The sequence below is a fragment of the Schistocerca piceifrons genome, chromosome 2 (genome assembly GCF_021461385.2).
Source record: "Schistocerca piceifrons isolate TAMUIC-IGC-003096 chromosome 2, iqSchPice1.1, whole genome shotgun sequence".
Classification (NCBI taxonomy): domain Eukaryota; kingdom Metazoa; phylum Arthropoda; class Insecta; order Orthoptera; family Acrididae; genus Schistocerca; species Schistocerca piceifrons.
The window spans coordinates 775,571,879-775,589,594 of NC_060139.1; the positions used below are offsets into that span (position 1 = coordinate 775,571,879).

The window sequence follows — 17,716 nt, forward strand, 5'->3', positions numbered from 1 at the left end:
AAATTCCACAAATTCTACAGACAGTTTCCAATTTTTACAGCAACTAGTATCAGCTACTCTGGCAAAGCAGGACACAAATTTTCGACTTGCTCCTTCTCCTGCTGAAAAGCATTCTGGAGTTAGCAGTGTGAGTGCATGAGGTGTCTTTGCTTGTATGTGTATGAATTGTGTGTTTCTCTTTTGCTGATGAAGGCTGTGGCCAAAAGCTGTCTTTTAATTGTGCCTATCTGCAACTTAACATGTCTTCCTTAAGGTAAGTAGCAATCTACCTTTTCCTACACTGCTGATATTCCTACTTGGAGTTTTCATTGTTTTATTTGTCAATCCATCCATCATACAAAACATTACTCTACCTTTATTTTCATATCCTGTCAGTCTCTTACAATGGCCATGGTATAAAATGGACTTTATAGACCAAAAATGAAAAATACAGATTAAAACTGATTGATCTGAAAAATAGGGTCTTTTTCTGATTTTATGATTTCCATATCTATTTACATAGAGAAATCTATTAACAAAAACTAAGGAGAAATTTGGGCAGGGTACTGAAGTTCAGGGTGAAGAAATAAGAACTTAGTTTCGTCATCTCTGAAGATTAGTTGGATATAATGGACAGTGTCTTCCAAATATGCTGTAAGCTGAATATTAACGAAGGCTTACGGAATGTACTCAAATTAAATCAGGTGACTGAGGCAGTGAAATCTTTTAACAGTGGACATAAATAGTTAAGTATTAGGCGGCCTTTTCTTAAGGTAAATTAGCTGAAGTACAGTCTTGTACTGTTCAAGCAAAATGTAGTACTATGAACGATTCAGACAAGAAGAAAATAGAAGCTATTGAAATTTGGTGTTACAGGTAAATACTGAAGATTAGAAGAGCAGGTCAGATAACTAATGAAAAGGTACTGAATGGAATTGGGGAGAAAAGAAATTTATAACACAACTTGACTAACGAAAGGTACGAGTTCATAGACTGGATGTAAGCTGCAGTAGTCATAGAGAAGAAGAGGCTTACAAAGGATAGATTAGCATGGAGAGCTGTATCAAATCAATGTCTGGACTAAAGACCAGAGACCTAAAACATTTAAAGCATGCACTATTTGAGCCACTACTAAAGACGGCTAATGTGAAAATATGGGAAACTCTCCCCCCCTCATCATTTTCAAATACTGTAAAATCAGTTACTGAAAAACAGAAAACTGAGTTATTTTAATGCGTAAAATCTTCTTAATGAAGCACAGTTCGCGGTGGTGGTGGTTGTTGGTATGTTTAAGGGGGACTAAACAGCGAAGGTCATCAGTCCCCCATTCCAAAATCAGGCGAGCCGAAAAGCTAAGGAGCAGATAAAAACCAAAGGGGGAGGAGACGTCCCCCCAGGCGCGAAAAGAACACAAATGCAGCAACAAACACTACAGACAAGAACAGGACAGAGGAACACCAGACAGAAAGAAACAGAAGAAAGGAAGATGGCCGGAGACTGGTTGACTGACCACGAGAACAAAAATGGGAAAGAGCCAACCATCTCACGGCACACCAGAACAGCAACAGACACAAGGACAAAAGACACAGAAAGGGAAAGGCGCAGGACCTCCCTAAATCGAACCATAAAACGGACTACCACGGATAAAATTTAAAACGTCATCAGCCATGGAGGCATCGTCAGATAAAACCAAAGCCAAAGTGCCCGGGAGATTAAAAGATTGCCGGAGTGTGCGCAGTCGAGGACACTCCAGCAAAATGTGGCCGACCGTCAGCCGGGACCCACATCGACACAAGGGGGGATCCTCCTGACGCAACAGATGGCCGTGCGTCAGGTAGGTATGGCCGATGCGCAGCCGACACAGGACTACCGAGTCCCTGCGAGAAGCCCGCAGGGAGGAACGCCACACATCGGTCGTCTCCTTGACAGCCCGCAGTTTATTCGGGGCTGTCATGCCACGCCACTCAGCAGCCCACATCCCACTCAGCTTACGGCGCAACACCAGCTGCTGGTCGCGAGCCGTAAGGCCGATCTCCAAAGCCGGGGCATCGATCGCCCCTTTGGCCAGCCTGTCTACACGTTCGTTCCCTGGGATGCCAACATGACCGGGCGTCCAAACCAGGACCACCGAACGACCAGATCGGGCAATGGCGGAAACAGATTCCTGAATGGAGGACACCAGAGGAGAGAAGGGATAGCAGCGGTCGATGGCCTGAAGGCTGCTCAGGGAGTCACTGCAGATGACGACGGACCTACCTGAGCAGAAACGCATATGCTCAAGAGCGCGCAATATGGCCACCAGCTCTGCAGTAAAAATACTGCAGCCAGCCGGCAAGGAGCGCTGCTCAACATGGGTACCATGAGCAAAAGAGTAGGCAGTGCGACCATCAACCAGGGAACCATCAGTGTAGACAGTCTCACAGTCCGAAAATGACGCGAGGAGAGCAAGAAAACGGCGACGGAGGGCCACAGGCGGAACCGAGTCCTTGGGTGCCTGTGCCAAGTCCAGACGGACGGACGGCCGGGACAAACACCAGGGAGGCGTAGGTGCACGGACCCGGAAGGGAGGCGGAAGAGGGAATGAACCCAATTCCGACAGCAGGGACTGAACGCGGACAGCGACGGAAAGCCCAGACCTAGGTCGCCGTTCGGGCAGATGGAGGACCATGGCAGGGAAAAGCAAGCGACGATTGGGATGGCCTGGCGAGCAATGTACGTGGAGAGCATAGTCGGCGAGCAGACGATGGCGGCGAATCCGCAGCGGTGGAACCCCGGCCTCCACCAGTAGACTATCCACGGGGCTCGTTCGAAAAGCGCCAGTTGCAAGCCGGACCCCACAGTGGTGTATGGGGTCTAACAACTGCAACACTGAGGGTGATGCAGACCCATAAGCCAGGCTCCCATAATCAAGCCGAGACTGCACAAGGGCGCTGTACAATCGCAGCAGCGTGCAGCGATCTGCACCCCAAGACGTGTGGCTAAGGCAGCGGAGGGCGTTGAGGTGCCGCCAGCATTTTTGCTTCAGCTGAGTAACATGAGGAACCCATGTGAGCCGGGCATCAAACACGAGTCCCAAGAAGCGGCAAGTGTCCACCACTTCAAGCAGGTGGCCGTCGAGGTAAAGTGCAGGATGAGGGTGGACCGTCCGACGCCTGCAGAAGTGCATTACTCGAGTCTTGGCAGCAGAGAACTGAAAGCCATGAGTCAGTGCCCATGATGCTGCCTTGCGAACGGCGACTTGCAGCCTGCGTTCGGCCACTCCCGTAGTCGTGGAGCTAAATGAGATGCAGAAGTCGTCGGCATACAAAGAAGGAGACACCGACGACCCCACTGCTGCTGCCAGACCATTAATGGCCACTAAAAATAAGGAGACGCTCAACACCGAGCCCTGCGGGACCCCATTTTCCTGTATATAAGAGGAACTAGAGGTGGCACCGACTTGCACCCGGAAAGAGCGGCGCAATAAAAAGTTTTGAAGAAAAGCCGGGAGCCGACCACGAAGACCCCACCCATGCAACGTGGCAAGGATGTGATGCCTCCATGTGGTGTCATACGCCTTCCGCAGATCGAAAAATACAGCAACAAGATGCTGACGTCGGGCAAAAGCCGTACGGACAGCAGATTCCAGCCGCACCAAATTGTCCACTGCAGACCGGCCCCGACGGAAGCCACCCTGGGATGGAGCGAGGAGACCGCGCGACTCAAGGACCCAACACAAACGCCGCCCCACCATACGTTCGAGCAATTTGCACAAAACGTTGGTGAGGGTAATGGGATGATAGCTGTCCACCGCCAGTGGGTCCGCACCGGGTTTCAAGATGGGGACAATAACGCCCTCCCGCCATTGCGACGGGAACACGCCTTCGCTCCAAATGCGATTAAATATCGCGAGAATGTGTCTCTGGCAGTCCCTGGAGAGATGCTTCAGCATCTGCGCATGGATGCAGTCTGGGCCTGGTGCTGTATCAGGGCAATCGGCGAGGGCGGCGAGGAATTCCCTCTCGCTGAAAGGAGCATTGTATGTTTCAGAACGACGCGTGTGGAATGAGAACGGCGTCCGCTCGGCTCGCTCCTTTAGAGAGCGAAAGGCGGGGGGATAGGATGCAGTCGCAGAGCTCTGAGCAAAGTGCGCGGCTAGCCGTTCAGCAATGGCGGCAGCGTCCGTGCAGACAGCGCCGTCCAAGGAGAGCCCAGGGACACCCACAGGGGTCTGGGAGCCATAAATCCGCCGGATCCGGGACCACACGTGCGAGGACGAGACACGGGAGCCCAGGGAGGAGACGTACCTCTCCCAGCACTCCTGCTTACGCCGTGCAATAAGACGACGGGCGAAGGCACGGAGCCTCTTAAAGGCGATGAGGGTCTCCAGAGACGGGTGCCGCCTATGACGCTGGAGAGCCCGCCTACGGTCGCGAATAGCCTCAGCAATCTCCGGCGACCACCAGGGGACAGCCTTCCGCCGAGGGAGGCCAGAGGAACGGGGGATGGCAGCCTCGGCCGCCGAAATGATGGACGTGGTGAAAACACGGACGACCTCGTCAATGTCACCCTGTGGGGGAGACGCAATGGTTACAGCGGAAGTAAAAGCTGGCCAGTCAGCCCTGTGGAGAGCCCAGCGGGGCAAGCGCCCAGAAGAATGACACTGTGGCAGTGACAAATAGATGGGAAAATGGTCACTGCCACACAGGTCAGGATGCACCCTCCAGTGGAGGGATGGGACAAGTCCAGGGCTGCAAATAGAGAGATCGATGGCCGAGAACGAGCCATGGGCCACACTGAAATGCGTGGGAGCACCGGTGTTCAAGAGGCTAAGGTCGAGCTGAGCCAACACATGCTCCACGGCCCGACCGCGATCATCGGAGACAGTCCCACCCCATAGAGGATTGTGGGCATTGAAATCGCCCAGAAGCAGCAATGGTGGCGGGAGTTGAGCCAGCAGCGCAGCCAAGACATGGCGGGGGAGCTCCCCATCCGGAGGAATGTAAACAGAGCAAACAGTAATAGCCGGCGAGAGCTCAACCCTGGCAGCAACTGCCTCTAAAGGCGTCTGAAGGGGTACTGGCGAGCTACAGACAGAGTGGTGAACAAAGAGGCAAACCCCACCTAACGCTCGTTGACAGGCAGCACGGTTCTTATAGTATCCCCGATAACCGCGAAGGGCGGGGGTCCGCAGTGCAGGAAACCAAGTTTCCTGCAGAGCAATGCAGAGAACAGGGGAATCACTCAGAAGCATCCGGAGCTCTGGCAGGTGGCGGAAATAACCGCCGCAGTTCCATTGGAGAATGGAAGCAGGAAGGGACTGGGAGGGCGTGAATGCGACTAAGAGGCAGACAGCGCTTCAGAGCCAACCGCCGCCACTGGGGGAGAGTCAGCTGAGTCCATAGGAGAGGCCCCCAAGGGTTCCGTGAGGGCGAGATCCGCGGCAGAGGCGAGGATCTCCACCTCATCCCCGGAGCCATGACGATGTACAGCAGGCGGTGCTGAAACCGCCGGAACGTCCTTCTTCTTGGACACATTCCGTTCCTTCTTCTCGCGTCTGCCCTTAGGGTGAGAGGGCTGGGAGAGCTTCTCTGAAGGAGCGTCAGAGGCTGACGACGACGCAGAAGCCCTACGACCAGCAGGTGGCGGAACCTTCAGCCACTGGCTGACATCTGGCTGGGAAGGAGAAGAAACGGAGGAAGGGAGAGCCCCGAGGGACCCCTTCCGCGAGAGAGGAACCGGCGGAGGCAACGCCGCCGGAGAAGGAGGGGGAGGAATCGAGCCTCCCGGTTGTGGAGCAGATGTCACTCCCGAAGTAAGCTTGGGGGGAGCGACAGAAGAGGGTTTGCCCCCAACTGCTAAGGGGGCAAGAGAGGAAGGCTTCCCCCCAGGCACGAGGGGGGCAGACAGAGAGACATGGCCCCGAGGGCCCACTGAAGGCGGCACTGATGAAGCGACAACCGTCGCTCGTGCGGGCGACGATAACGTGGCTGCAGCATAAGATGTTCGAAGGGAAGCAGGATACAACCTTTCATATTTCTGTTTAGCCTCTCGATAAGTAAGCCGGTCCAGGGTCTTAAATTCCATGATCTTCCGCTCCTTATGAAGAACGGGGCAATCCGGCGAGCATGGAGAGTGGTGCTCCCCACAGTTAACACATACAGGCGGAGGTGCACATGGAGAATCAGGATGAGAGGGGCGTTCGCAATCTCGACATGTAGCACTGGATGGGCATCGGGAGGACATATGCCCAAACGTCCAGCACTGGAAGCACCGCATCGGGGGAGGCACGTATGGCTTGACGTCGCAACGGTAAACCATCACCTTGACCTTCTCGGGCAAGACATCACCCTCGAAGGCCAAGATAAAGGCACCGGTGGCCACCCTGTTTGTCTTGGGTCCTCGATGGACACGACGGACAAAATGCACACCGCGTCGTTCCAAGTCGGCTCTCAGCTCGTCATCAGATTGCAACAAGAGGTCACGATGGTAAATAATCCCCTGGACCATATTTAAGCTACTGTGGGGAGTGACAGTAACAGGGACGTCACCCAGCTTATCACACGAGAGCAACGCTCGTGACTGGGCTGGGGAGGACGTCTTGAGGAGGATGGACCCATTCCTCATTTTTGACAACCCCGCCACTTCCCCAAACTTATCCTCCAGGTGTTCCACAAAAAACATAGGCTTCGTCGGAAGAAAGGAGTCACCATCAGTCCTGCTGCAGACAAGGTATTGCGGTACGTAAGGCTCCTGCTTCGCACTAGATCGGCGTCCCTCCCATGGCGCAGCCAACGAGGGGAACGTCTGAGGGTCATACTGCGCAGCATCGAAGTCGACTCTACCTCGCTTAGAGACGCTGGTGGCCGTGCGACCACCAGCTTGATGTGATTTATTGCGCTTCATTGCGCCACATCCGCCCAGATGCCACCTACTCCGAACGAGGGCTCTCCCCAAGGGCGCCACCCAGCCAAAGCAACGGGTACCTGGCCGATATCCCGTTGCCCGGAGTCCCCGTGCCCCAGACAAGATGGGCACATACTCCTTGGCATGCATGGGGAGGAAACAGCTCAGGCATCTGTAGTGCGATCCCTGCGTGGTCAGGGGGCTACCACCAAGAGGGTACATGACGACCCCACCACAACGGACTGGCTACCGTGCTGGATTTTAGGTGTTTAAAGGGTCCACAGTTGTCGTAGGCGCTAAGAAGAAGAGTGCGCACAAGGCGAGAAGGAGACCACCCAGAAGATGTTGGGCGTAGTCCCCCCCACACGACAATAGGTAACATGCAAGATGGTGGAGCATGATGGACCAATACAAAAACACCACTTAAGGTGTCCTTCCCCAAATGGCACGCACTGACGACGGAAATTTGGAAGAAAAAAGGAGGTCAAACCCAAGAGGGGACCATCACAGAAGGCCGAAACATTTGAGACTCCTTTTAGTCGCCTCTTACGACAGGCAGGAATACCGCGGGCCTATTCTTACCCCCGAACCCGCAGGGGGAGCACAGTTCGCTTTCTAAGGCAGCACAGATTTACAAAAGTAGTACTTAAAGCTCTTGACAAGGATGGCTGCATAACAGGCTGCCCACAGCTTTTGATACTGTTAATCATAAAATATTACTAAACAAACAGTGTGTAGTAGGCATAGGGGGAATAGTGAATGAGTGGTTCCAGTCATACTTACAAAATAAAGTACAAAAGATGCAGACATATAACAAATGGAAAAGGATTCTCTTTGCTGATGAGAGCATCAGTCAAGTCACTGATAAAACAAGAAAACATTCTATTTATATGACAAATGAAAACCTTAACAATAAGTGCAACTGAGCAATATGTCACGAAGAAAACAAACAGCATGAATTTCAGCTTAAATAGGTGAAAAATAACTTCTGTCATTTAAGGTAAAAATGATAATGTTGTAGGCTGTGTAGTTTTTAGGGTGAACATTGAGTGCCAACTGAGAAGGAATGAACACATGATGATATTGGCAAAGAGTGTGTCATCAGCATGTTACACTCTCAGTGCCATATTATCAATGTGTAACACCCAGTGTCTTGTAGTGACATGCTACGCCTATGTATAATTGATTCTTAGTTATGGGTTTCTTTTCTGGAGATAAAATCCAAAAAACTTGGACACAATTTTCAGACTACAGAAAAAGGTCATAAGTTAAAACACTGAATATGTTTACAACAACTACTGTATCATCTACCAATCTGACATTGTGCACATCAGGAAAATCTCCAGTAATATGTCTCAAATTATTCTATTCACAATAACCGAACAAGATATAATTTGAACTTACATTTACCAGGGAAGAACAAACCAAAAATTCTAATCAGTATTTTTCATAGGAAGTAAAACTGTGTAACAATGCATCCTAGGAGATGAAAGAGATTACTAAAATACATTTATTTACAAAGGTTGTCAAAACACACATTTACCTCTTAAATACTGTTTACTACAAAAATAAAGATTACTTAAATAACTCTTAATTGTGGATTAAGATGGCTGCTGATGCATAACACCAATTCTCTCCGTTTTTCTGTGTTCAACATCTCACTCACAATAGGGGGGGAGAGAGATTTAGTTTTTCAGACATGCAGAAAGGAAGAGGAGGAGCTGTATAAGTGGTGTGAAAGTGCAGTCATTCCTAATCATCTGCAAGTATGTGTAGTTGTAAACAATGAAAAACATGAAGAGAGTACAAAATATGCTAACATTATAATATTCAGCTATTTCTACATGACCACTCTGCAATTCACACTCAAGTGCTTGACAGATAGCTCACAGAAATACTGTCAGACCATTCCCCTCTCTAATAGAACATGGTACAATAAACACCTACATTCTCCCTATGTAGATGGGAGTCAACTAAATATTTTTGCATTCGGAGAAGAAATTGGTGATTGGAATTTCGTGAACATAATTTGCCACAACTTGCCCAACTTGCATATAATATCTGTGACACTTTCTTCCCTGTCTCTTTACAAGCTTCCATGAATCCTGTTACCTAGGTAAGGGTTCCGTACACTGCAATATTTCAGAAAAGGACAGACAAGTGTAGTGGAGCCAATCTCTTTTGTACATTTGTAGTGCCTCCTAAGCGATCTAGCAGAAAACACAATCTTTGGTTCAGTTTCTCAACAATATTTTCTATGTGATGATTGTAACTTAAAAGTAAACTGTTCACAAGCTCTAGATTGCACCCATGGTCTAGCGATAGCGTCTTTGATTAGTAATCAAATTGTCCTCAATCTTGGGTTCAAACCCCATGTATGTTTAAATTTTGAATAAAAATCATCAGCAGTGCTGGCTGAAGACTTTTGTCTTAAGAAGTCATCCCTTGATTAGCAAAAGGCCTTGTCAAAGAGGGCAGAGGAGAGGACAGAGGTTCACGGCACTCTCTTGCCCTTAGGTGGGAAACTACCCCTACAGGCAGAAGACTCAGCAATGATCAATGGGATGAGGAGGCACAATACAATGGAAACCACTGCATTAAAGACACATAACATGTATCCACAGGACATGTGGCGTGTACTTGAAAAAGTGTCATGATGATCTCTCCATTGACAAAAGATTCTGGAATACTACCCCATTCATATCTCGAGAAGGGTTCTGCTAACGTGGATGTGACCATGAGAAAAAGATTGAATAACCAATGAAAGGACAATGTTCTATGAGTCAGGGCATGGAATACAGAAGCTTGAACATGGTAGGAAAGATACAAAATCTGAAAAAGGAAACGCTAAGTCTAAATCTAGATATAGTGGGGGTCAGTGAAGGGAAATGGAAAGAAGACAATGATTTGTGGTCAACTGAGTACAGGGTAAATAGATAGCGCAGGGAGGATAAGATGAAATGGCTGCATGAACAATGTGAAGAAATCGAAAATGAAATGATTGTCGGAAGAATTGACTTAGCATTGGGAAAGTCGAAACAAGCTTTGCTGAAACTAATAGCAAGGGCGGTAACATTAACAGCGCAATGGGAATACCACTGCTAAAAGCAGAGGGGAGAGCAGATAGGTAAAAAGAAAACACTTAAGGCTTCTATGAGGGGAGGACTTGTCTGATGAAGCAATAGAAAAAGAAACTTGAGTCGATATAGAAAAGGCAGGGAATCCAGTATTAGACTCAGAATTTAAAAGAGCTCTGGAAGTCTTAAAATCAAGTAAGGCAGAAGGGATAGATAGCATTCCCTCAGAATTTCTAAAATCATTTGGGGAAGTGGCAACAAAATGACCATTCACATTGGTGCATAGAATGTATGAGTTTGGTGATATACAATCCGACTTTCAGAACATCATCATCCACACAATTTCGAAGATTGCAAGAGCCAACAAGGGCAATAATTATCACATAATCGGCTTAACAGCTCATGCATCAAAGTTGCTGACAAGAATAATATACAGAAGAATGAAAAAGAAAATTGAGGATGTGCTAGATGATGATCAGTTTGGCTTCAGAAAAGGTAAAGGCACAAGAGAGGCAATTTTGACATTGCGGTTCCGACCTGGTAAAAGTGCTCAATGATGTAAAATTGTGAATATCTCTGAAATTCTGAGAAAAATGGGGATAAGCTATAGAGAAAGATGGGTAACATACTATATGTCAAAGAACCAGGAGGGAATAATAAGAGTGGAAAACCAGGTATGAAGTGCTCATATTCAAAGGTGAGTAAGACAGTCTTTTGCCCCTACAGTTAAAACTAGATTTTGAAGAACCAATGAGGGAAATAAAAGAAAGATTCAAGAGTGGAAATGAGATTAAACATTAAAGGATATCAATGATAAGATTAGCTGACGACGTTGCTATCCTCAGTGAAAATGAAGAAGAATCACAGGATCTGTTGCATGGAATGAACAGTCTAATGGGTAAAAAATATGGAGAGAGTACTTCGAAAAAAGACGAAAGTAATGAGAAGTAGCAGAAATGACAACAGTGAGAAACTTAACATCAGGATTTGTGATCATGAAATGGATGACATTAAGGAATTCTGCTACCTAAGCAGTAAAGTAACTCATGACGGATGGAGCAAGGAGGACATAAAAAGCAGACTAGCTCTGGCAGAAAGGGCATTCTTGGCCAAGAGAAGACTACTAGTCTCAAAGGCAGACATTAATTTGAGGTAGAAATTTCTGAGAATGTACTTTTGCACCACACCATTGTATGGTAATGAAACATGGGCTGTGGGAAAACCAGAAAAGAAACTCAAATAATTTGATATTTGGCACTACAGAAGAATGTTGAAAATTAGGTGGTCCGATAAAGAAAGGAACGAGGAGGTTCTCCGCACAATCAGTGAGGAAAGGAATATATGGAAACCACTAACAAGAAGAAGGGACACAATGCTACGACATCAGGCAGTTACTTCTATGGTACTAGAGGGAGCTGTAGATGGGAAAAATTGTAGAGGAAGATACGAGATTGGAATCCATCCAGCAAATAATTGAGAACTTGGGCAGAAAATGCTGCTCTGAAGTTATGAGGTTGGCACAGGAGAAGAATTCATGGTGGGCCACATCAAACCAATCAGAAGACTATGAGTGCAAAAAAAAACCCTGTAAGTATTTTGTTGAATCACTGACCTTTATGTTGGTGGAGTTTATCGTGTAGGGTAACTGAAATTCAAGACTGTTTATAGTATATAACTTAATTTGTTCTCGGTATGTACTAACACATGACAACTTCAGATAATGGATAACTAAATGAAGTAGCGCTTGTTAAGACACCGGGCTCCGATTGGGATGGAGCCTCATGCTCTGTCCAGCCATCATGATTTAGGTTTTCCACTGTTTCCCTAAATCACATTAAGCACATGTCAGGATGGTTTCATCAATAAAGCCACAAATGTGTGACAACCTGGCCTACGCTCTCCTTGACAAATCCTGTAAGAATGTAAAACTATCCTGTGATAAATAAATTACTAATACCCAACACACACTTATGGAATTAAAAATACACCTTAAAACAGAAACGAAAAACTTCAAATTGAAAATTAATTTGACAAGGATTTCAAATTAACTGATTACATTTTACCAAACAAAAAAGACAATGAGCAAGATATTTCACTCTTAAACCAACAGACAGTCCTTTGTAAATATAGCCTAATGTTGTTGTTTGGCAACCCTACGTTTGGTTCAATGCAATGTTCCATTCCTATCATTTACCAGTCATCATCTTTATTTAAACATAGCTGCTGTATTTCACTTTGACAATGAATTGACTTAGACACTTGTTTCCAGTTCTGTCCTATGATAGAAACAATAGGCAGTTTGAGGAAAGACAACGACTCAACTATGGCTGACTTATTCGTGGTATATGTACAGACATAGCAGACATATGTAGAGACATGTCAGGAAAACAATAATACATGACAAATATTTACAACTAAACTAGAGATGGTGTCAGTGCATTTGGGATTCTGTATGGCACCCTGATACAATGTGTACCACATTATTCAAGAGCAATAGCTCAAAATATAGAACTCAGTGTTTGAGCTGTTATGTGTAACGACAGCTATAAGTGAGTGGTTGCTTTTCTTCAAGTTTGTTTACTATTCAGTAATTTCTTTGAGAATATATCACAGTGTACAATTAATTGTTTATAAGACACACAATATTTAAGAGCTGGCCAATGAGTAATGAAAAGAAGCAATCTCAGGACAGCAACAACAAACATTAATACGAGGACACTAGTGACAGGTACAAAACTAGTTTACGTATTACAATAATAAGTTACTGAACAGGAAATGCACTGAGTATATGGCCAACGGGACTGGAACAAAATTTCAAAAACCTCTCTCCTAAGTCGTTTGTGATAAAACAAATTAGCGACTACCTAATGGAACCTAGCTGTAAGGTATAAAGAAACAAACATAGATGCACAAACTGTCTGTAATAGTCCCTACGTGGGAATGTTTGGAAGAAGACTATCTCCAATAGTGTGTGAAAAATAACTGCTGATGATGAATTTAATGTTCACAGTTAAAGTTCACTTAAGTTGGTAATGAAGATGTGTTAGTTTGACCACAGGCCAATGCAAGTGATTAACAAAGAAGAACAATGTTAAATTGCGAGAAATTCCTGGAGAATTCTCAGTTATTTGCCATTTATCTTGCAGAGAAAAGCTACAGAGCTGGATATCCTTATAATTGGTCACAGGGTATTTCACCTTATATTTACAATAAAATATGCTTTTTTTTATCGTATACCTACACAACGAGGCAACATGTTTCCACAGGTCTCACGGAAAGTACATGGTAACTTAAGGACTGAAACTTTATGGGTTCTACTTTTAGGATAACATTTCAAAATGAGACTGTCACACTGTCTTCTTGCAAAATTTTGCTGGCAGAAACGTAAACTTTACATATAAAAAAAGTACGAGGAACGACAATTCCTCGTCTCCACAAACACTGCCTATTGTATTTAAAGTTGTTGTTCACACTCCGATAAAAACACAAACATAAATTCGCAACAATCACATTCTGTTGCAAGCGTAACACCTTGTTTGACATTGATTACTAGGCACACAAAAGGGATGTTTATTAATTCTTACCATTCATTTTGCGTCCCACGCTGGCCGCTGCCTGTGGAAGCAATAATACTTCATCTATGTGAATTTGCTACCAACGCTGTGAACTGCGAACATTTGTTTACCTTCCCCACCCCCACTACTTCACTACTGATGACGCATCAGTCAAAGCGCTTCCATGTAAACACAACGTACAGATATGCATATGTTGTGAAAGGTCCAGTTGCAGGAAATCACTGTTGTAACTCCAGTCTAACATGTTAGACTGTGGTTGTAACTCTAAGCAGGTAAACTGAAAGAAAAGGGGGAAAGCAGTCAAAAGAATGCAAGACAGATACCACGAATGCAAACCAGAAAAATATTCAGCGCAGAAGGAACTATATACTACAGAAATTATCAGGTCTACAATGTTGTTTGAGCCTATGTCAATAGAAACATATCAAGACTGAACAATAACGATCTTGCTGTCTACATTTATACACTGCAAGTCACTGGTAACAGAGGGAACCTTTTACTGTACCATACAACGTTACAGTTTCCTTCTATTAGTAGATGAAGTTTGCTAGCAATAGCTTCCCGATAATTTAAGTACTGCGGCAACAGAAGAATATTGTAAAATACATTTCTATCAGTTTTCATGAGCTACATCCTTCTATGTAAAACATCTTTCACCAGTGAGTTTATACGTAAGCCCAGTGGACAGAGATTAGGGTTCATGTCTCACTTCAATACATAGAGCAATTCTGGCCGTTAGCTTAACTGATGTATTTACTTTTCTCCAGAGAGAAATTTTATTCTGAAAATGTGTGGCTTTTTACACTTTGTTATATGTAAATGATAGGTTTCCCCTGATACTACAAATCGACAGCTATCTGATTTTCTTATTATTGCTTTTTCAGTGGTACTGCTGCAGTTTTCAACAAGGTCATTCTAGATTCGTATAAAGGATTTTATTCAATAAAGAGTGTGACAAATATTCATATTTTAGACCTAGACTGGGATAAAAAGCAACCTTCGATTATTGGACTATGTCAGATATGACTGCTTATAGTAAAGAATGTACCTCAAATCTATTTTTTTCGTAAATTATTAGATAAGTACGTCGATTTTACAATATTACACAGACAAATAGGGCATTCATGGTCAAAAAAGTCTGCTAGTATCAAACATCAGCCTTCATCTGAGGAATAAGTTTCTGAGAATGTACATTTACAGCACATCATTGTTTGGAACTGAGTGTGGGAGCATCAGAAAAGAAAAGAATCGAAGCATTTGAGATGTGGTACTGTAGAAGGACATCGAAAGCTAAGTAGACTATCAAGACAAGGAATGAGAGGTTCTCCTTAAAATAAGGAGAGGAACATGCAGCAAACATTGACAAAAAGGAGACAGGATGGTGGGACATGTATTAATAAATCGAGGAATAACTCGTGTGGTATTTGAGTGAGCTGTAAGGAGAGACAGAATTTGGATTATATCCAACAAATAATTGAGACGCCGGATACAGGTGCTACTCTGAGGGGAAGAGGTTGGCACAGGAGAGGAATTTGTGGTGGGATGCCTCAAACCAGTCAGAAGACTGACTTCCCCGAACCCCAGCCCCACAAAAAAAAAAAAAAAAAAAAAAAAAAAAAAAAAAAAAAAAAAAAAAAAAAAAAAAAAAGGATGACTCAAAGAAGAAATGGATGCATAGTAATTTTCTGAGCCAGTTCCTCATGTTTCGACTTACTCATATTGTATTTAGTGCAGAGAAAATGGTCCTATGTATTTAGGTGTGCCACTCAATCCTGTTGCAGGAGGAAAAGAACTGTTTGTGTACTGGGGCATGTGGGCATTGGTGCAAAAAAGTATCAGTACATAGCAGCCAAGATGGTCTGCAGGGATTGCAATGTGACACAATATGCCATTCCGCTACTCTCTGTCACCTAAATGTTGAATCAAAAAGGTTTGCAACTGTAGGACCAAGAGTAACTGGTGTTCCCAGACAGTGAACTGTTTTCAGTGAAACTATTCATACAGCCATGGCATACCCCATATCAGTCACAGAATGTGGTCATACTGACGTATCTCTGAATGGGGCAGTGACCATTAAAATTGGCTCATACACCAATAGGAGCAGCTGGCACACAGGACTCGTGTTTAGGAGGATGGATGTTAAAATTCCAGTTAGCTATCCAGATTTAGTTTGTCATGGTTTCCATAAATCACTTAAAGCAAATGTCAGGATGATTCCTTCATAATGACAAGGCTGATGTTCTATCTGTACCTTCCCCAATCCCTAATTGTGCTCTGCATTTAATGACCACCTATTTGATAAAACATTGCACACTAATCTTCCTCTGTTTTGACTGATAATGGAACAACTTTAAAATCATTTTATATTCCAGCCTAAGCCATCAAACTAGATTCCAGTGTGTTTTACGATGGCTGTGTCAGACTTCTTTTGTTTAGTAATTAGCTAGACATACTAATTTGCTGTATAACTGTAGTTCTTTCACTAACTAATTCCTTTTATATATGGCAGATATTATAAAATGATGGATCAGAGTGTTACACACACACACACACACACACACACACACACACACACACAATGTGATCAAAAATATCCGGACACCAGTTTGAAAATGACTTACAAGTTCGTGGCGTCCTCTATCGGTAATGCTGGAATTCAGTATGGTGTTGACCCACCCTTAGCCTTGATTACAGCTTCCACTCTCGCAGGAATACGTTCAATCAGAAGCTGGAAGGTTTCTTGGGGAATGGCAGCCCATTCTTCACGGAGTGCTGCACTGATGAGAGGTATCGATGTCGGTCGGTGAGGCCTGGCACGAAGTCGGCGTTCCAAAACATCTCAAAGGTGTTCTATAGGATTTAGGCTAGTCCATTACAAGGATGTTATTTTCGTGTAATGACTCCGCCACAGACCGTGCTTTATGAACAGGTGCTCGATCATGCTGAAAGATGCAGTCGCCATCCCCGAATTGCTCTTCAACAGCGGTAAGCAAGAAGGTGCTTAAAGCATTAGTGTAGGCCTGTGCTGTGATAGTGCCACGCAAAACAACAAGGGGTGCAAGTTCCCTCCATGAAAAACACTACCACGCCCTAACACCACCGCCTGCGAATTTTACAGTTGGCACTACACACGCTGGCAGATGACGTTCACCAGGCATTCGCCATACCTACACCCTGCCATCGGATTGCCTCATCGTGTACTGTAATTCGTCACTCCACACAACGTTTTTCTACTGTTCAATCGTCCTATGTTTACGCTCCATACATCAAGCGAGGCGTGGTCTGGCAATTACCGGCGTGATGTGTGGCTTATGAGCAGCCGCTCGACGATGAAATCCAAGTTTTCTCGCCTACCTCCTAACTATCATAGTACTTGCAGTGGATCCTGATGCAGTTTGGAATTCCTGTGTGATGGTCTGGATAGATGTCTGCCTATTATGCATTACGATCCTCTTCAACTGTCGGTGGTCTCTATCAGTCAACAGACGAGGTCGGCCTGTACGCTTTTGTGCTATACGTGTCCCTTCACGTTTCCGCTTCACTATCACATCGGAAATAATGGACCTAAGGATGTTTAGGAGTGTGGAAATCTCGCGTGCAGACGTATGACACAAGTGACATCGAATCACCTGACTACGTTCGAAGTCCATGAGTTCCGCGGAACGCCCCATTCTGCTCTCTCATGACGTCCAATAACTACTGAGGTCGCTGATATGGAGTACCTGGCAGTAGGCGGCAGCACAATGCACCTAATATGAAAAAGTATGTTATTGGGGTGTCCAGATACTTTTGATCACATAGTGAATGACGTGTGTGTGTGTGTGTGTGTGTGTGTGTGTATTTCTGTTCTAGAAGAGGTTTTATTTTAAACACACTTGTCTTATAAGATTTTAGAATGAGCACTAAAGACAACGACATCCTGCATCTGCATAGCAGCATAATCGCCTTTATCACAATCATCACTATCATTATCTTGTGCTGGATCATCCAATTTCTGTTATTTAGTGTCTTCTTCCTTATTGTGGGCCACTTCACGGCTCATGTCACGTCTACAGTTTCACAGGTGTCTGACACTTTACTTTAACATTAGCATATTTAACTGTTTAAGTTTCTCTTTGCCCTTATTAATGCTGTACTTAACATCACATTCCTAATCAGTCTCAGTTACAACATCAGCAGCAAGAATAACACTATCTGTTG

The 17,716-nt window shown here is 45.1% G+C and overlaps 1 protein-coding gene across 1 annotated transcript in view; it reads right to left on the reverse strand.

Moving 5' to 3' along the window:
* LOC124777819 (sorting nexin-21) overlaps window positions 1-14,141 on the reverse strand; it is a 56,444-nt gene extending 42,303 nt beyond the window's left edge. The window contains exons 1-2 of the mRNA XM_047253341.1: window positions 14,022-14,141; window positions 13,526-13,793 (exon numbers count right to left, since the gene is read on the reverse strand). Coding sequence (XP_047109297.1) covers window positions 13,526-13,532 — 7 coding nt within the window. The 5' untranslated portion in view covers window positions 13,533-13,793; window positions 14,022-14,141. The remainder of the gene's footprint in view (window positions 1-13,525; window positions 13,794-14,021) is intronic.
* Between the last annotated feature and the right edge of the window lie 3,575 nt (window positions 14,142-17,716).